The sequence below is a fragment of the Phaseolus vulgaris genome, chromosome 10 (assembly GCF_000499845.2).
Source record: "Phaseolus vulgaris cultivar G19833 chromosome 10, P. vulgaris v2.0, whole genome shotgun sequence".
Lineage (NCBI taxonomy): Eukaryota > Viridiplantae > Streptophyta > Magnoliopsida > Fabales > Fabaceae > Phaseolus > Phaseolus vulgaris.
The window spans coordinates 13023639-13044706 of NC_023750.2; the positions used below are offsets into that span (position 1 = coordinate 13023639).

The 21068-nt window shown below is 36.2% G+C and overlaps 1 protein-coding gene across 1 annotated transcript; it reads left to right on the forward strand.

The window, feature by feature from the left end:
- The first annotated feature begins 2458 nt into the window (after positions 1-2458).
- Positions 2459-5115, forward strand: LOC137819016 (uncharacterized protein At5g01610-like). Its single transcript, XM_068622713.1, has 3 exons — positions 2459-2673; positions 3582-3636; positions 4559-5115. The coding sequence occupies exons 1-3, from the start codon at positions 2587-2589 to the stop codon at positions 4927-4929; spliced, it is 513 nt and encodes a 170-aa protein (XP_068478814.1). The 5' UTR covers positions 2459-2586; the 3' UTR covers positions 4930-5115.
- The last annotated feature ends 15953 nt before the right edge of the window (positions 5116-21068 follow it).

Here is a 21068-nt window from a genome sequence, read left to right on the forward strand (position 1 = left end):
TGTTAAGATTATGCACTCCAAGGGGAAAGATTATGTGCGGTTGTCATACTAAGATTGTACACATTGCAACAAACTCTCCTCCCAGCAAACCTATTTTCACTCGAGATAAGGTTCTCGTAAGAGAAGGGTTGTTACAAGAAGTAACCTTAAAGTAGTCTATAAAAGGGACTTGAGATCCCTGGTAAAGGTACACCGTTTCTAAGACTGAAACTACTTGCTTACTTACTCATTATTTCTATAAGACCCTATACTGACTTGATAGTCAGAGTGCAATAAACAGGTAGGGTCCCCTCTGTTTTAAACGGAGCCACGTTCCAACATCGAAAGGAAATAACAAATTCTAGCAAAGGCAAACAGAATAACAATTTGTTCCTAAAGTCAACCGACGATCAGGTCAACCGAAAAGAACACAAAACAACGTGCATCATTTCAGAAAAAAAAAGAAGAAAAAACCTATGTTGATGGTGGCACTATACTTTAAAATCTGAATTGTAAAAAATTATTTAATTTCATTAAAATTTATATTTAATTAAAATAAAACTAAATTGAATAATTGGTAAATTTATCATATTTTACTACTATATGTTAGTTATGTTTTGATAACAATATGTTTTTTCTCACGTGTATTTGTATTTATTAAAATAAATTATATTGATAATATAAATGTGTGAATAATAATATTGTTTATTTAATTTTAATATTAACATGTTTATATAAAAATAATAAAAATAAAAAATGCAAATACACATACACGTGAGTGCTTGTTCTCGCTAGTATTATTAAAAAAATTACTATTATTTTTAGTAAAAAATAACTTCGAGATAAAAAAAAATATTAAAAAATGCACAAATGAAATAAAGAGTAAATTTTCTATCTAGCACCATTTACACTTTTATTTCCTTATCTACCACCCTTTTGTTTTTAATTCCCTATCTAGCACTCTTTTGTTTTTATTTCCCTATCTAACACTTTTTTATTTTTTATTTCCCTATCTAGCACCATTTTAAAAATAAATAAAAATAATAATAAATTTAAAAAATGATAATTTTAATTTTGAATATATTAAAAAATAAATATTTTAATGTTTAAAATAGTTAGAAATATAATTAATGAATAAAGAAATGAGTTTTTACAAAAAAAAAAAAATAATAAATTTAAAATGTTTAGTTTAAAAAATATTTTTTTTAAGAATGAAGAAAATAAAAAATTAAACTCTACAACAACATAGTTGAATCTATAAACATAAATTAGTATTTATTTTTATTATTATTGATGATATAATTATGTTAATTTCAATTAAAAAATACAGGACATAATTATAAAAAAACAAAGTTGAATAAGGACTGATATGGACATAAGAGAACAACATGATCGAACAAAAAAATGTTCATATTGTCAAACACTAGGACACACATAAAGAACATGTTCCAATATTACTGAATTGTGGACTTCTCGTCATTAATTAAGTTTCATTTCGCACAAACTATTTAATGTACTATTGAAGAAAATATTAAATGAATGATCATCTTTCATTTATTTTCATTTTTATGATCAACATATACTTATTTAGTATGCCTTATATCTCTTATATTTATCTTATTTGGATTTTGTTTATATCTTTTATCTTTATCTTTGTTTTGCATTTATTTTATATCTTTTATGTTTTTAGTTATTATTTTTTTCTGCCATACTTTATTTATTTATGTTTTTATTTTATTTTTGCTGTTTTTATTTTTTAAACTTATTTATTTTTGCATTTTTTCTTCTCATTTTTAAGCATTAAGTGTAATATTTGCATTATTTTTTTTTTAGGATTTTTCATTTAGCTATACACTTCAATATTATTTGTGTGTCCACGGTTAATTAATACTAATTGACTTTGGTTTTTTTATAATTATGTCCTGTATTTTTTACTTGAAATTAACATGATTACATTATCAATAATAATAAAAATAAATATTAATTTATGTTTATAGACTCAACTGTAGTAGGATTTAATTTTTTATTTTATTCATTCTTAAAAAATAATTTTAAACTAAACATTTTAAATTTATTACTTTTTTATTTTTATTTTGTAAAAACTAATTTCCACATTAATTATATTTCTAACTATTTTAAACATTAAAAATATTTATTTTTTAATGCATTCAAAATTAAAATTATAAAAGAATAATTTATTATTTATTTATTTATTTTTGAAATGGTGCTAGATAGGGAAATAAAATCTAAAATGGTGCTAAATAGGAAAATAAAAATAAAAGGGTGTTAGATAGGGAAATAAAAACAAAATGGTGCTAGATAGGAAAATAAAAATAAAATGGTGTTAGATAGAAAAATAAAAGTGTAAATAATGCTAGATAGAGAATTTACCTTGAAATAAGAGAAAATGAATTAAAAATTGAGATAATAAAACCAAAAGAGGTGATAAATAATAAATAAATAGTTATCGACGAAAAACTCCGAAAGAATAAGGAGGGACCGTTCTTCTTCTCCATCACGTTTGTGTTTCTTCTTTCTTTCTCTTTATCTGAAGGAAAGAGAGAGAGAAAGTTCCTTTGGGATCGAAATCTAGCGTTGTTGATCGAAATGGATCAGGTATTCAACAAGGTCGGATCCTATTGGTTCAACCAGAAAGCCACCAGCCAACTCAATTCCGTTGGTGACGACATCAATGTACCCTCCCTCTCCACCCCTTTTCCTTTCAAAATTTCTCTTTTTTTTCATCATGGTCAAATGGAATTTCCTGAATTCAAGTATAACAAGAATTGTTGTTGATTTTTTAAGTGATCTTCCCTTTATTTGAAAAAAAAAGAGTGAAAATATTAGGATTTTGGATTTGTACATGACATCGTATGGAAATTGGAACCCTGCTGTTAGGTTACATTTGATCAATTTTTGTTGGGTATGAATTCTAATAACTAAAGTGGGAGATTAAAGGTGTTGGGTATTGGTTTGCTAAATGATGATTGATCATTTCGGCATAGGAATATAGTGTTTGAATGCTTAGTTGGGAAATTTGTGTTGAGAATGTACAAGATGGAGAAGCTGTTATTTGGTTGTCCGAGGCGATACAATTTTGTGAAAACATGGTTCAAGGATCAATTAAGATGTAGATAGATGAAGAGACATGTAAAACAATTCTCTTACTTTGATTGATCATGCTAAGTGATGTCACATTATAGACTAAAGTCTAAGGTGTTTTATGGTTAGAATGTGTATGATTATCATACGATATGGTTAAAATGAGTTTTAACTGTCATGTGCTTGAAAGATTTTAACTCAGTAAAGGCTAATGTGTTGGCTGATTAATACCTTAATGGTTGTTGACTAAGTTTCTAATTATTCGTGCTTGTTTGAGATGAATAGTGGGGAAAGGTGCAAGCATTAAGAGTTTAAGTTCGATTTACCTGCAAGCTGATAAATTGAAAGAAATTTAGATAATCCATCATCATCTCTGTTACACATCTTATCTTGTAAGAAATAATGTACCCTCTCGTATGTTTCTGCTACTGCTAGAATATGACAAATGTTTACATTCCTTGATTAATTTCTTTATTGACACATGTTCTTTTGATGGTCAGTCATTGTCAAACAGTATTGAAGGGGGAACCAAATGGTTGGTCAACAAAATCAAAGGTTTGTATTTCTAATCTATCATTCTCTCGAACATTCATCCTACAAGAGTTGCTGTAAAACCTGTGCAATATTTACGATTTCATTTTATTTATCCACGTAATGCCATGTAAAAGAGTTGTTAAAGTAGATCAAAACATACTCTGTTATGGTGAATCTATTCTATTATAATGTCGATACTAACATCAATGTTTGTATGGTGATTCTGAAATGGAAGACAGAACTGAAACTGGTAATGGGTAACAGTGTAATCAAGACACCCTGCATACACCCTCACTCTTAACCTCGTTTTTTCCACCTCTCCTTTCTATATCCATACTAATCAATTTTTCCTTCCAGCTGTGTTGAGTGCCTTACACTCGGTTTACATTAATAATTTCCTTCCTGGAATTTTGTTTCCTCTTGATTACCTCTCTTGCATTAACCTTTCCTTCTATAATTTTGGTTATGTATATGGTCTACTATCTTTATTTCTATAATCTGGATAAAAACATGAATGATGTATAACCACCAATACTTCTGCCTTGTTTCTCCACGTCTTGAGTGTTTCATAATGGTACTATTTGACATATCACTGTTAGTATTTATAAAGTTCCGACAGATGTTACATTCTTGATGGCTACATAAAAATACCAAAATATCATTAGTTTTACTTGTAGAATTTTAATCTCGAATTTACAACTGATCAAAATGAAATTTGTATTTGAAATCAGTAATTCAGGTTATCGAGTCTTAATGCATTTATTGCGTATTTGGGTTTGCCATCCCACTTTCATGGATTTTGACAACATGCTAAACCCTTATCAACCCTTTTCCACATTTATTTACTTTTATCATAATACTTGAGGAAAGCTAATCAAATTAGAATGTCATCCCTCATATCCCTTTTTATTTTAATTGAGCTCTCACAGAAATCACGTTACAGGAAAGATGCAAAAGCCATTACCAGAGTTGCTAAAGGATTATGATCTACCAATAGGAATTTTTCCTCGTGATGCAACAAACTATGAATTCAATGAAGAGACTGGGAAGATCATTGTTTACATTCCTCAGGTATGTGAAGTAGGCTACAGGGATTCATCAGTCTTGCGTTTCTTCACCAGTGTGACCGGTTATCTGGAGAAAGGGAAGCTGGCAGAGATAGAAGGAATAAAGACAAAAGTGTTGATCTGGGTGAAAGTGACAACCATTTTGTCAGAGGGATCGAAGCTTTATGTGACAGCTGGCATGAAGAAAACAAGGAGTAGGGAAGCATACGAGGTTACAAGAGATGGTGTATGCGTAGATAAGTTCTAAACCTATTGGATCGTGTTTGTTAATAGCATTTACAATCAGTTAAATCCCTGTCTGTTGTCGACCATTTCTATCTCCTTTTACCTGATTGGTTATTGTAATTTGTAAGTAGTGTTCAAATATGCACTTCAAATGTTGCCCTTTTACTTGAACGTTGCAATTTGTGGAAAGTGAAATGTCCCTTTGGTCCTTGATGATCTACGGTATGTTTGGTTCAGTCAAAAGGTAAAATTAAAAAAGCCTTTTCTTTGAATTTCAGTTGAGTTCAATTGTAAATTGAGATGTCTTAATTTAAAAGCTCAATTTGAAATGGAAGGAGAGGGAGGGTTGCTTTTGCAAACTCAATTTGTCAAATGAGATTTTTATTAAAATTTAGATGGACTTGTAAACAAGGAAACTGATAACAGAAGACCAGATTTCAGCACAGATTGCAAATGAACGCACAGATTCAAAATCAACGTGCCTACAATGTACTAAAACACTGTCACGTTAGTGAAGATGTTCTTGCATAAATGGAATATGAGCAGTGCTTACCACAACTCTACAAATCTACAACTATTTGATTATACAATTTTTTTTAATTAATTAGGAAATGTTTAGAAAAAAATTGACTTAAATGTGTTTAAGGTCTCAGCTAATTTATATATTTTTGCTTTTATTCTCTGTAACAAAATAATTGTTTTAAATCTCTGTAATATTTGTCATGACTTATCTTGGTCTCCATCGAACACCTATGTGATTTTGTTCTTTCACATACAGCAATTTTGGTTTTACGTTCTTACAAAATATAGCGGAATTCAATTTTCAGTTCATGCCTTTCATTCCAACAAAATGTTTAAAACATATTTAAACCTCTAAATATCTAGAAGACATTTATGACTTTTCTTATGGACATTTTTATCTTATTATAATAACCTTCAGAGAAAAACTTATGAAAATAAACTCTTCTCAACATATTCATTGAACTTTATGGTCACAGCTTAATGAATCAACTCTGGCATATTATTATGTGTTTGATTAAACCATTATGCAAGCGCCACTTTAGCCAATGTCTAGACGCGTAACATCAACCATGACATATCTATCTACACGCAAGATCTTTGCGATTTGCGTGCCATCCACAAGCTCCTATCTTCAGATTTGTCTGCTAGCAAACAATCTCAGAACAGTTATCAATTTCAAAATTTGACTATTGGCCATAGGTGTAAAAAACACTGCTGAGTTTGTTTATCAGAGCATGTGGTCACAGGGTATCCATGCGTAGTTTCAAAAGCCAGAAGGCTCGTCCAATCAGTAGCCAATGGCATTGAAATGACAATGAACTGATCTGATATGTATAAGAAAGAAATAGGTACCAAATATTTCTTCATCTGGACGTTTCAAGTTTCATGAAGTGACCAAACAATTTAAAGGGAAATGGTACATATATAAAATGCAGTCTAGAACTGTGAAGAATATTTTTTTTATTTATTTTGTTGCCTGCTACATATTTTTCAAGTGTATGAACCAAAGGGAAGATTTTTTTTACTATGTTTGATCTAGTCAGTAATATAAGTCTACCCTGATTGCCATGTTGATTATTTCTTCATTTTTTTATATTACTACTAACCCTTTACCTGTGTACACAGCACGTGTATTTTAAAAAAATTAACAATAATAAAAAATTATAATATTATATTCATTATAATATTAAGAAATTAAATAGATTATGCAATACAAAATCATTCCTGTAAGTACAACTGCGATAAATAAAAAATAAATTTAAAAATTTAGATGCAACAATAAATAGAAAATAAAAGTAAAAATTAGATGAAACAATAATATTTCACGTAAGATTTAAACTATTGTAGAAGCAAAGTAAAAAACAAAAAAAAATAGTCATATAGTCATGTGTATGTTCCATTTTTACTTTAAAGTTTATTATATTATTTAATAAAAAAATTGAAAATAAACAACTAAATTAACTATTTTAGCTGGCATAAATTGAGTATTGAACAATATTGAGTTATGTACTGGACAAGAATGCTCGAGGATTCGTAACCTCGGCTATTGGGCCCAAAGGGTGGGTCACGAGTTTTGTCCTAAATGTTGGTCAACCCAGAAAAGGTAATAAAGATAAATATATAATTGTTATTATCATATTATTCTAAAGATAAAAGTTAGAGAGATATTTTATCTGATGTGATATTATATTTTATCTGTTGTGATATTATATTTTATCTCTTGTGATATTATTCTGAAGATAAAAGATATAATTGTTATTTTTAAGTCTGTTATCATATTATTCTGAAGATGAAAGATATAATTGTTATCTCTTATGATAATATGCATGTTAGTTGCATAATAATTAATAGTTGTTGAGAGTAATGGTGCACACGTAAAATGCCTGTTGATAGTTGTTGTTAACCCTAAAAGATAGGGATGTGCAGTTAAAATAGAATGTTGGCTTGCGGTTTAGCACCTGAAGATCATTGGTGCCCGTGACAGGTGGTTTTTCTGTTAGAGATAAAAGATTAATGTGCTTAGTATATTTTCAGTTAAGATTTTATTCTCTCAAGCAAGAAACTGTTGCATGTGCGATTATAAAAGGAGCCTAAGACTCTAGACGAAGGTACGCTGTTTTTCACACTAGACTAAAATAATTTACGTTTTGTGAGCCCTTACTGACTTGAGCGTTAGAGTGCAATCAACAGGTAGGACGCCCTCTGTCACAACAGAATCACGTTTCAGTTCAACAAAGAGACACATGTCAATACTCAACTGCGGCAGATCCAAGAGAAGGCGTTCAACCTAGTCAACCGGCGAGAACATTTTGCGCCCACCGTGGGGCCCACTAAAACCTGATCCAGTCCACATTCGTGTTCAAGTTCTCAGATGGAGATGCGGAATACTAGACAAGGGCCATCGGGACCAGAAGAAGGTGAGGGTCCGACACTGCAACAACTTATGGAGACAATCAGAAATCTCTAGGAGGCTAATGAACTGTTTGTATTCTCGGTTAATTTCAAATTGAGAGTGGCCGCCAATCTCAAATTTTATTTCAGTTAAGTTATCTGATTCAATGTTTATTGTTGAACAACGTGATTATAAAAGATGGCGCTCTTTTTCCCTTAAAGAGGGTTTTTAACGAGGCCATATAGTAAAAGGTTGTTTGTGATGCACTGTTGTCTTTCTTTCTTGTTTATTTTAACACATGATGCGATGACCTTTCTCGGACAGTTTTCTGAGTAAGTGTTGTTAGAAAGGATGGCTTTAAACTAGAGAGGGGGGGGGGGGGTGAATTGTTTAAAGAGGATTTTCGTAAGAAATTCAGTTTACCAAAAACAGCAAACAAAATCAGCACAACCAGAAAAACAATCAGTTGTTTCACAAAAACAATCGGTAGTTTATACCAGCAAACAACAATTAAAACTGAATTTAAAGAGTTAGAGATAGAGAGATTGTACACAGATGTTTATACTGGTTCACTCCAAACCCAGAGCTACATCCAGCCTTCTCAGAACCATGAGGAAATCCACTAAGCAATCACAACTTGATCACTTACACAACAACCAAGAGAATGACCTTGAACACCTCACGAAACACACTCTCCTTGGCCAACACACCAACACTAAGATTGTTGATCTTGAACTCCTCAAGAACACACAACCAATCTTAGCAAACACAGAAAAGAAACTTGTTTCACAGAGTACAAGGATTACACTTGTTACAGAAGATAATCTGAAATCAATACAAGCAGAATCCTTTTCCACAAACTTTGACCAATCACAAACTCTTAGCAATCTCAGCTCTTTGAAAAACTCAAAAACTCTTAGTAAAAACTTGTCAAAGATTTATTCTGAAATATGTTATTCTGAATTTATTCAAAGATGCAGTTTGTTATCAAATCTTAACAAACTCTTAAATTGCATTAAAAGATTGGTCAAAGCATTTAATGACTGGAGCGTAAGCAGTTAAATCATTTAAAGCTCAGTCAAAGATAAAACAGTTTTTCTGTTATGGTCCCAAAACAAACAATCGGTTGTTTCCTCGAATCAATCGGTTGTTTTGGTTCTTAACAGTTCAACCATTTGAAAAACAGTTTTCAATCTTTTTCTCAAAATACCTAAGTATAAACAATCGGTTGTTTCGAAAAAACAATCGGTTGTTTTAACTTAGTTTGAAAACATTTTACTTTCACAAAGATTGAGATGCTTATGCTTTAGATTTAATCAAAGGGTGGATTACAAAACTCAAACTACCCTAGAACTATACTAAACCAGCACAACAACACCAAGCACAACTAAGGCTTCAACATCCTTCAAAGGATTTGGATTCTTCAAAGCTTGAACATCACTTGGTTCAACAATCTCCCCCTATTTGATGAAGACAAATCCCTGATGCTTGTGTTGTACCTGATTGAATCTGAAGCAGTTCCTGCAAGATACAGTTTTGTACAAAGCATATAACTTCTGATATTTGGTTAGCACAGATAAACATTAATAAACTTCAGAGCTAAATATCAGAAAAATATTACATCCCAAAAACTGTTTTAACAACTAAAAAAAAAACATAAACACAACATATATCTCCCCCTATTTGTCTTCACAAATAGACAAAGAGAAGAGATAAAACAAGATATAATTGTTTTGATTACATCAGAATTAAAGCAGCAACAACAGAAAGTAAGAAAATTTAAAAACCACACATAACCATAAAAAACAATCGATTGTTTTGATAACCAATCGATTGTTTTGATAACCAATCGATTGTTTTTCCTTCATTCTTCTTCATCAGCAAACTGAAGATCAAAGATTTGGTTATGGACAGCTTCAATCTGTTCATCTAAAGTCATGAACCTTGCATCCATGTTGTCAAACCTGTTGTCAATTACTAACATAGAGATCATGAAGGCTCCTTTGATTTACAGCAAAGCTATCAAGCCTATTCATCATGAGTCTTTCAAAAGGAGACATGGTTTGCATCCTTTCTTCTTGATTTCCAGCACCAGCACTTGGTCCAGCATCTTGATAATCTTCAGGTGGATCTTCATGTTGAACATCCATATTAGTAGGTTCATCTTGTTCAAGATTAGCAGCACCACTAGGTGAGGCACCATGATCACCATCGTTGCTTATCCATTTTCCACCTACTTTGGTAAAACCCATTTTGCTGAGTGATCCATTGTTCAACTCTTGAGTTGACTTGACCAACTCAAATGTTTCATCTTCAAGATTTACTTCAAAATAGAGTAGAAATTTAGATATCAAAACAACATATGGATAATGATAATCACTTAACCTCATGGCTTTTTGCATGTGTTTTTTGATGATGTGAATCCAATTGATCTTGATTTTCTTCGTGATGCAGAAGATATATACCAGATCTTCTTCAGTGAGAACAGAATGATTACTCCCCCTTGGAGTTAGAATCCAAGTTACAATGAGAGCAAGCAATCTCTCATCAAGCTTCAAACCTCCAACCGAGCATGTACTTACTTGAGCATGTTGATTCTTCAAGAAACTTTTGTAGAAATGGATTTTGTTAAAATCCTCTAATACTCCAAGATTTCCCTTGTTGACTCTAAGACCAGAGAACTTGAGACCAGCAATAGCAATGCATACTTCATGAGTTATCTCCATTTCTACACCCTTCACATGAGAAACTAGATTGTTTCCCTCAAACTTTAGGTTTCTGTAGAACACCCTCACTAAATCTGGATATATGTTTCCCTTCATCTCCAGGAACTTTCTGAGAGATTGATCCTTGAGCAGCCTTCTCACATTATCAAGCTTTTGACTTTTCAGCCAATCAAGGCATACAACCTTGGGGTTGTTTATCTTCTTGATACTTGTTTCATACCTATACTTCTCAATAAGATCATTGTCTCCAGAAAACCAGCCTTCTAGCCTTCCTCCAGACCTTACAACCCTGGTTTTGACTCTCTTTGAGGTGGGAGGAGTTGATTCCATAATGGCAGAGAAGAAAACAGAGAAGAAGCTCTCTTCACAGATTTTTGCAAGAGATGTTGCAATTGGTTGTTCTTGTGGAAGAGATCAGCTGCACCAGATTTTATAGTAGAAATAAGAATCAATTAGCATTCAATTTTGTTTAGTGGGTACCTGATATTTCAGATAGAGAAGACTTGACTCTGCTCTGCACAGAAAACGTCAGAAAAAGCTGAAAATCACATGGTCTTCACATGTGATCTTTGACTAGTCATTAAGGATCTTGAATTCCCAAGATTTTTGAATATTTTCCTTTATGACAATTGTACCTCCTTTCTGAACGTAATCAGCTTTCAACACAGATTCTTTGACCAATATTATCTCTTTTGAATTTATTTGCAACGGATAGAAATTCAAAATAGCAATTAAAACAATTTCTTCATAGTGCTGTCAGACTCAAAACAATCGGTTGTTTTTCTGCAGCAGTTAAAACTGTTGTTGAATTTTAACCATGAGCAGAAGGAGTTCAAAGCAGATGACATTGAGCATAATAAAAAGATTGTTTAACCATGAGAAAGAACTTTGAAACAAAAATTAAGAACAAATAAAGGAAAGTCTTATCCTTATGTTAATTCTTCAATGAGCCATGTGCTTTATGATCAAGAAGCCTCTTTTCTCTGTTGAGGTCTTTTGCATAGCATTGATTCAGCTTCAATGACTGTCTTTCTCTTCAAAAACTTGATCAGATGACTCATTCCCTCCTTTTTCTTTTAGTTTTCCTGCATAAAAGATTTCAAGCAGCAAGATTTGGTCCCCTTACAAATTTGGGTCTGTTTGACTTTTCTTTGCAGTTAGAAACATCACATCCCTTAGGAATCCATTTCATAAAACCTCTTGGAACAAAATATTTCCTTATTTTGCAGAACCTAACAGAGTGGCCTTTCTTCATGCAGTAAAAGCATGTAACAACCGGTTGTTTCGTCTTAACAATCGGTTGTTTTTCTGACTTTCTTGAAAAACTTTTTGAAAACTTATCTTGTTTGTTCTGTGGATTAAAGCCTAAACCAGCCTTTCCAAAAACACAACTTTGAGATGCCAAGACATTCTCAAAGTTAGATTTCCCCTTTGAAAGCTTGTCCACAGTTTCAACAAGATAGTGAACCTTTTTCTCACGATTTTCACAATTTTTGCAAATGAGAGTATCACATTTGCAAGAAGCATTTTTGAAATGGTTTTCCAGTTTTTCAAAATCACTTTTTGCTTTTTCAAGATCTTCTTCAAGTGATTTAACTCTCTTTTCAAGCCAATTGTTAAGATCTTTCAATCGGTTGTTTGAAAGAACTAATATATTAGCTTCATCATGTGTTTCTTGAAAAGCTTCAAGCAATTCACTGTAATTTTGTTTATTTAAGGAAGCACATGAACTTACCTCACTTGAGCTGCAAGATTCATCATCATTTTCAGCAACTAAGCAGATGTGTGCTTTCTCATCTTCACTTGATGAAGAACTTGATGATGATATCTCATTTTCATCCCAAGCTACATAGGCCCTTTTTGTCTTGCCTTTCTTTTCCTTAAAACTGGGCTTTTTCTCCTTGCTTTTGTTTGGACAATCTACCTTTATATGACCTTGCTCACCACAACCAAAACAAGTATAGTTATTTGAATTAAAATCATTGGATTTCTTGTTTCCATACCTATCTTTGTTGTTGTCTTTGTTGCGGTTTCTCTTTAGGAATTTGTTGAACTTTCTTGACAGCAAGCTAAGGTTTTCCTCATCACTATCATCATTGGAATCTTGCTTTCCTTTGTGCTTGGATGCTTTTAAGGCTATGCTCCTTGTGTGCTTATCTTCACTCTCTTGAACATTGAGTCTATTCATCTCTAGCTCATGTTCCCTAAGCTTTCCAAACAAAAGAAGCAACACTTAATGACGTTAGATCTTTAGATTCGGAAATAGAAGTTACCTTTGGTTGCCATGCTCTATCAAGACATTTCAAGATCTTGATGTTCATCTCTTCTTTATCAAAGGTCTTGTCAAGACTCATAAGGTGATTGATGATGTGCGTAAATCTTTTCTGCACCTCAACAATTGTTTCTCCTTTAAGCATTCTAAACATCTCATACTCTTGGAATAGAGCATGCTTTCTAGCCATTTTCACCTCATTTGTTCCTTCATGAGTGACTTCCAAGGTGTCCCACATTTCTTTTGATGATTTCCATTGCGAGACCCTGAAAAACTCATCAGAATTTAAAGCAGAGGTTATAATATTTTTGGCAATGCAATCGAATTTGGCCTTTTTGCTTTCTGCATCAGTCCATTGAGACCATGGTTTCTCAATGACAGATCCATCCTTTTCAACCTTTGGGACAAAAGGACCATTTTCAATTGCATCCCAAATTCCTTTGTCAAGAGATTCCATAAATATTGTCATTCTTACTTTCCAAAACCGGTACTTCAAACCACAAAACAGAGGTGGTCTGTTAATTGAAGCACCTTTCCCAAAAGGTAGTCTATCAGCCATTAAAAAAGATTTTTAGGATCAACTTGAATAACTTTCAAGAACCAAGCTCTTGATGCCAATTGTTAGAAAGGATGGCTTTAAACTAGAGGGGGGGTGAATTGTTTAAAGAGGATTTTCGTAAACTTTTAAAACAAGAATGAATTTATCTCAGGAAACTATTGATATGAAATTCAGTTTACCAAAACCAACAAACAAAATCAACACAACTAGTAAAACAATCGGTTGTTTCACAAAAACAATCGGTTGTTTATACCAGCAAACAACAATTAAAACTGAATTTAAAGAGTTAGAGATAGAGAGATTGTACACAGATGTTTATACTGGTTCACTCCAAACCCAGAGCTACATCCAGTCTTCTCAGAACCTTGAGGAAATCCACTAAGCAATCACAACTTGATCACTTACACAACAACCAAGAGAATGACCTTGAACACCTCAAGAAACACACTCTCCTTGGCCAATACACCAACACCAAGATTGCTGATCTTCAACCCCTCAAGAACACACAACCAATCTTAGCAAACACAGAAACGAAACTTGTTTCACAGAGTACAAGGATTACACTTGTTACAGAAGATAATCTGAAATCAATACAAGCAGAATGCTATTCCACAAACTTTGATCAATCACAAACTCTTAGCAATCTGAGTTCTTTGAAAAACTAAAAAACTCTTAGTAAAAACTTGTCAAAGATTTATTCTGAAATATGTTATTCTGAATTTATTCAAAGATGCAGTTTGTTATCAAATCTTAACAAACTTTTAAATTGCATTAAAAGATTGGTCAAAACATTTAATGATTGGAGCGTAAGCAGTTAAATCATTTAAAGCTCAGTCAAATATAAAACAGTTTTTCTGTTATGGTCCCAAAACAAACAATCGGTTGTTTCCTCCAATCAATCGGTTGTTTTGGTTTTTAACAGTTCAACCATTTGAAAAACAGTTTTCAATCTTTTTCTCAAAACACCTAAGTATAAACAATCGGTTGTTTCGAAAAAACAATCGGTTGTTTTAACTTAGTTTGAAAACATTTTACTTTCACAAAGATTGAGATGCTTATGCTTTAGATTTAATCAAAGGGTGGATTACAAAACTCAAACTACCCCAGAACTATACTAAACCAGCACAACAACACCAAGCACAGCTAAGGCTTCAACATCCTTCAAAGGATTTGGATTCTTCAAAGCTTGAACATCACTTGGTTCAACAAGTGTTGCATGCACGAAGTAATTACCATCAGCAGATAAATCAACCTTCCTTGCGAAGTCGCCGTGCAGGTAAAGTCGCATAAATGACTCATCCGGTTTGACACATGATAAGTCAGGCTAACTCGGTGTGTGAGTAAATACCCGAGTATAGGCACTGTGTGGGATGAGTAACAATTGCACATACAAATTTCTTGATCCAGTATAGAATAAGTCGGGTTAACTTGGTGTGTAAGTAAACACCCGGGTCTAGGCGCTCTTTGGGGTAAGTGAAGTTGCATAGATAAGCCATCCAGTTTTACACATGATAAGTCAGGCTAACTCGGTGTGTGAGTAAATACCTGGGTATAGGCGCTATGTGGGATGAACAAGTTGTGTAGGTGAGTCATCTAGTTTAGTGTATGATAAGTCGGGCTAACTCAGGTGTTTCCAGTTACTCGAGTTTAGGCGCTCTGCGAGGATGATTTTAAGTTGCATAGTTCAATTGACCAGTCACACGCCGACAAGTGTTTTGCGAAGGACTGCAATGACGAGGCCACGCGACTGCAAAGTAAGCTAAGCTCATATGCTGAAAGGATGACCGCACCCAGAAGGGCATAATTATTCGAGCATGCATTACTTGGCGAGATCATGGGTATAATACCTATGGATATGTCAAATCAGTACACTGGCCTGTAGGGGCCAGAGAAAACGGTTCGACAAAAGGTTGGTTTTGTTGAAACTTGCAGTATTCTTATCCCATGATGGGAAGGGTTAGCGTAAGAAATAAGTTCCTTAATTGATATACTTAAACACGAGTGCATTAGTGCATGTTATTTAAACTAGTCGAGGTTTATTATGGAATGCATTGGCTTAAGCTAGTTGAGGTTTACTGAGTTATCACCTACCAACTGAGAAACCGTCGCGTCAGCCGCCAAAGCACTCGAAAGACTCTTCGCTTAGCCTAGCTCAGCTCGAACCTCGGGGGCTTTTGTACTAGGCAAGAGTGCTCGAGGGCTCGGGACCTTGGCTATTGGACCCAAAGGGTGGGTTACGAGTTTTGGCCTAGATGTTGGTCCGATCAGAAAAGGTAATTAAGATAAAATAGTGAGTGCTCTCTAGGAAGCGATGAAAACATCTAGGGTTGAACAAGAGAGATTCATGGCGAAAGCTTGAGTTAAGTAGTTGCTCAGGCAAAACCAGCTGATGGCGAAAATAGACGTGTCTCGAGCAAGCAATGACGAGTTACGCAAGACCAATGAGGAATTGCGTAGGAGTCTACAACAACTTGATAGACGCTCCACAAGGGAGCGAGGCCTGATTGTCCAACTAAGGGCTCACCCCAAACCATTTTCGCAGGCGATTATTGACGTTGTCATAACAGTCAATTACATAACACCTAAGATTACTTTCACAGGTGTAGAAGATCCCGAGAGTTTCCTAACGGTGTTCAATGCCTAGATGATCATCTCAAGAGGAACCGACGCCATACATTACAAGATGTTCATGAGTACGCTCATAGGCACGACATTACAATGGTTTATTAGCCTTACTAATGGCAACATAATCTCATTCGACCAGTTTTTCGAATTGTTCAGGGACCAATTCAACATTAACCAAGCTCGACCTCCAGTCCCTTTCGACCTTTTTGGTGTAAAACAAAGACAAGGGGAACCTTTGAAGGACTTCCTGAACAGATTTGGGGCGTTTACAGTACGACTCCAAACCTAGGACGAGGCCTTGATGGTCCACGCCTTTGGACAAGGGGTCATATCAAGAAAGTTCAGCGATTCACTGATTAGAAATCCAATAAGGACGTTTGGGGAGATACAACGACGGGTTGTCGCTAATATCGCTGCAGAAGAGGCAGTATCTGTGAAGCGCGACAGCACGCACCCAGGGCAAGCCAAGCCCAAAGAGGGCAGCCAAGCTCAGCCTCTGAGGGTGCATGAAGCCGTGATCAAGAAGAGGTCAGACGCACGACGAACACCCTTTGCACCCAGAAAGAACCAACCTAGGACGAAGGTGAGAGACGACCTGCCTTTCCGCCCAAAGTTCCAAGTGACTTACAAGGAGCTGTTGGGTATGCCAGGAATGGCGGAAAAAATGAGGTTCCCCCAAAAATCTGACAGGAACTTAGGGTCGCGGAAGGAGGCCTGGTGCGAGTTCCACAAGGGGTTTGAGCATTATGTGGAACACTGTATAGCCCTTGGCTACCAGCTAGCAGACTTGATAAAAGATGGATTCTTGAAGGAGTATCTGAAAGGGATCCAGGAGGGGTCGAAGGAAGAAATTACTTCAGCAGACCAAGGACATGAGGTACCCGTCCATGGTGAGCTGAACACCATCTTGGGAGGATTTTCTGGAGGCGGGTGTTCTGCCTCCAAGCGTAAGAAGTACACGAGAGAAGTGATGATTGTAGAGGCGTGAGGGTCTGACCAGCTAGCCAAACCCGACCTCTGCTTTACCAGTGCAGATTTGGGGGACGTGGTCCCACACGAGGATGATCCAATAGTGATCTCCATCGTCACAGTGGGAAGAAGAGTACATCGAGTTCTCATAGACCAAAGGAGCTTAGATGATGTGATGTTTTGGGTAACATTTAATAACTTGCAGTTGTCACCTGACCAGTTGAAACCATATATTGGCTTTGCTGGAGATCAGGTGGAGGTTCAGGGACATGTGGAGCTGAGGATGACCTTCTCAGATGGTGTCTCATCTCACACGATCAATATCATGTATTTAGTGGTTAATTCTTTTTTGGCCTATAACTTACTTTTGGGAAGGCCCACCTTGAACAGGTTAGGCGCGATGGCCTCGACGAGGCACATGAAGATGAAGTTTCCCTCTCTCGAGGGAGGGGTGATCATCATCAAGTATGACCAAAAGGCGGTGAGGAAGTGCTACGAGAATAGCCTGAAGAACAGAAGGGGAGTGTGTACGATCACCGTCCAGGTGCGAAAGCTAGAGGTTATCACCCGAGCTGAGGTCACCAACGAAAGGCGACCTAGGCCTGCTGGTGAGGTTTAGGAGAAGGTGAGCAAGGGGAAGAAGTTCAAGCTCGGCACATCGCTAGGCTAAGTGTTGCAAGACAAGATCGTTGACATAATAGCAAGGCACATGAGTGTTTTTGCCTAGTCTTCTGCACATATGCCTGGAATAGATCTTGACTTCTTGTGTCATAGACTCACCATGGATGAGAAGGTCTGGCCAGTAATACAGAGGAGGAGGAAGCTCAATGAAGAAAGACGTCTAATCATCAAAGAGGAAACACAGAAACTCTTGAAAGTTGGCCACATAAGGGAAATCCAATACCCTGAGTGGCTAGCAAACGTGGTATTGGTGAACAAGGCAAATGGAAAGTGGGGGATGTTTGTCGACTTCACAGACCTGAATAAGGCCTGTCCCAAAGATTCGTATCCGCTGCCCAACATAGATTCTTTGGTGGATAGTGCTTCAGGTTGCTGACTATTGAGCTTCCTAGACACGTTCTCGGGGTACAATCAGATCCACATGCACCCTCGTAATGAGTGCAAGACCGCCTTCATGACGGAGCTCTCCAGCTACTATTATAAGGTCATGCCTTTTGGGCTGAAGAATGTCAGCGCCACCTATCAAAGGTTGATGGACATGATTCTCGCCCCCATGATTGGGCGAAATGTACTAGCATACATAGACGATATGGTCGTCACCTCGGCTGAAAAGAATCAGCACGTTGTTGATTTGGAAGAGCTATTCACCACAATAGCTAAGTATAACCTGAAGTTAAACCCATAGAAGTGTGTGTTTGGGGTAGAAGTAGGAAAGTTCCTAGGGTTCCTGCTCACTGAGTGAGGGATAGAAGCGAACCCGGAAAAGTGTGCAACAATCATAGTGATGAGAATCAAATAAAGGAGGCTTTTATTAATGAAGGGAGAGGTCATTCACCTACACATTTGAAGTTCTTCCTTCTAGTCTTTTCAAAATTAAAAGAAGACATAAAATAAAGAGAGGATCAAGCCTAAAGCCAAAGAAGTCTACAAGTTTTCAAGAATAGGCTTCATTTAAATATCTCTCTTTATTGTTTCTTTTATAAATTTGTAAATAATATAGAATTTTTAAATACATAGTTTTTAGGAAAGGTGCTTAGAGGGAAACCTTAGATACCTCTTTTGTAAAAGCATCTTTAGGCATTAGTTTAGAATTTTCTAGAAGAGTACTCTTCATGCTTCATTTAGGCGCTATTAGTAAGTAGCATATGAAGAGTCTTTTGGTTAGCTTATGTCGTAAGCTTCATGACCAGCCCTTGCTCCTATAAAAGGAGGGCTTAGGTCATTCACAATTCAGATTTGGAATTTGTAGTAAAGAAACTTTCCCAATTTGGTGATTGAGTGAGTGAGATTTGATTTCTCCTCTTCCTAGTCTCATCTTGAGAGCCTTGGTTCCCTCAAGTGGCGGCAATTCACACTTATCTTGGAGCAATCACACTTCAAGTGGCGTGTTCATCAATCAAGTTCTTCATTCACATAAGTTTCCTCTCTTCTCCATTTAGTTCTTCCATTTCCATGTCCATATGAACTCTAAAACAAGTGTAGTTTCTTTTATTCGGTTCATCTTCCTTTTCTTGCACTTTTGTTCGGTTCTTTTCAATTTCTTACTGTTTTAATTCAGTTCAGTAGCTTCTTTTCATGTTTTGTTCGGTTCAATTGCTTTCTTTAGAGTTTCAATCAGTTCATTTACTTTTCCTCTCATTTTAATCGGTTCAATTTTACAATAATTGGAACTTCCATATGAGTTTGTGTTTTGACACTAGTTTTGGTGAGTTCTTGTTCATAGAACCTTGATCCAATTCTATGATAAAGTGCCTATCTCATAACCAACTCAAGATGATTCCTAAGAATGTCAAGAATCATTCTAATTGTGCTAGTGGAATCACATCACATAGGGATGAGGAGCCCTGCCACGGTGAAGGAAGTACAACAGCTGACTAGGCGTATGGTCCCCTTGTCTAGGTTCTTATCAGTAGGAGGAGATAAGGGGTACCCTTACTTCCAGTGCTTGAAGAAGAACAACCGTTTCACGTGGACCCACAAGTGTAAGGAAGCGTTCCTCAAGTTGAAGGAGTACTTGACCAACCCACTTGTCCTATGTAAGCCGCTACCTGGTACCCCCCTTTGTCTCTATTTTGCAGTTACAGATCGGGCAATCAGATCGGTCATCGTGCAGGAGAAAGATCAGGCTCAAAGGCCTATTTACTTTGTGAGCAAGGTGCTACAAGGGTCGAAGGTACGATATCAAGCCATCGAAAAGCCAACCTTGGCAGTGGTGTTTGCAGCTTGGTGGCTGCGCCCCTATTCCCTGAGTTTCACTATGATAGTAATTACCGATCTCCCAATCTGCAAAGTCCTCCAGAAGCCCAATATAGCAGGTCGGATGGTGTGCTGGGCAGTCAAGCTGTCTGAGTTCAACATACAGTACGAACCCAGGGGGGCTATCAGGGGCCAGGTATATGCTGATTTCGTGGTAGAGCTATCCTCAGAAGCCACCCAGGTAAACGGTGGTGATTTTCAGTGGGTGCTCTCGGTGGATGGATCTTCTAACTAGCAAGGTAGTGGCGTTGGGATCATTCTAGAGGGACCTAACAAACTGTTGATCGAGTAGACCCTCAGATTTGCCTTCAAGGCCAGCAATAACCAGGCTGAGTATGAATGCTGCTGGCCAAAGAACTGTGGGCTCGTAGCTGGTTGGTAAAAAATGACTCGTTGTTGGTGACCGGGTATGTCACAAGTGAGTACCAGGCCAGAGATCCATAAATGGCCTCATACTTGAGGTATGTTACACTTTTGAGGTAAACTTTTCCCACGTTTGCGTTAATGCATGTCCCAAGGGAGCAGAATGCCCGAGCAAACCTAGTATCCAAGTTGGCGAGCTCGGGAAAGGGAAGTCGACAGAGATCAGTTATTCAAGAGACCTTAAAGTCACCCAGTACCGCTGCGGATGGAATAACGGAGGTCAGTCATGTAGAAACCTAGGAGGTCAGCTCGGTAAAAGGAAGGAGGCACCGATCATTGACACAGGAAACATTGAAGGTGCCCAAGATAAGCATTTATGGCTTATTGGGAGAGGAGTCATTAGAGATCTTACTAATCGACGTAGGGGAGACCTGGATGAAGCCATATTAGCGCTACCTTGTTGATGGTATGCTCCCGGTAGAGCCTGTAGAGGCAAAAGTGGTCAAGAGGAATGCATGAAGATGTCAAGAGGCACTGATCAGTTGGTGTCATTATTTCTAATTTCAGTAGAATAAGGTGCCTTTAACATAATAGGGTGGGTGTGCTTATCACATGGCCTTTGGATCAAATGTCGAGGTGCCTTATTTCCTGGAACCCAAGGGTGTGGGAAAACTTGATACCTCATATTAGGTATTCCTATAATAGGGTAGTTAATTCTACTACTTCCTTCACCCCTTTTGAGGTTGTGTATGGGTTCAATCCCTTCACACCCTCTGACCTCCTTCCTATTCCCATA

What these genes read in the sequence shown, in the direction of transcription:
- LOC137819016 (XM_068622713.1), top strand. Translation starts at nt 2,587, where the DNA reads ATGGATCAGGTATTCAACAAGGTCGGATCCTATTGGTTCAACCAGAAA. An exon ending in CCGTTGGTGACGACATCAAT is followed by an intron (nt 2,674 to 3,581) that starts GTACCCTCCCTC and finishes TTTGATGGTCAG; the next exon opens with TCATTGTCAAACAGTATTGA. An exon ending in GTTGGTCAACAAAATCAAAG is followed by an intron (nt 3,637 to 4,558) that starts GTTTGTATTTCT and finishes ATCACGTTACAG; the next exon opens with GAAAGATGCAAAAGCCATTA.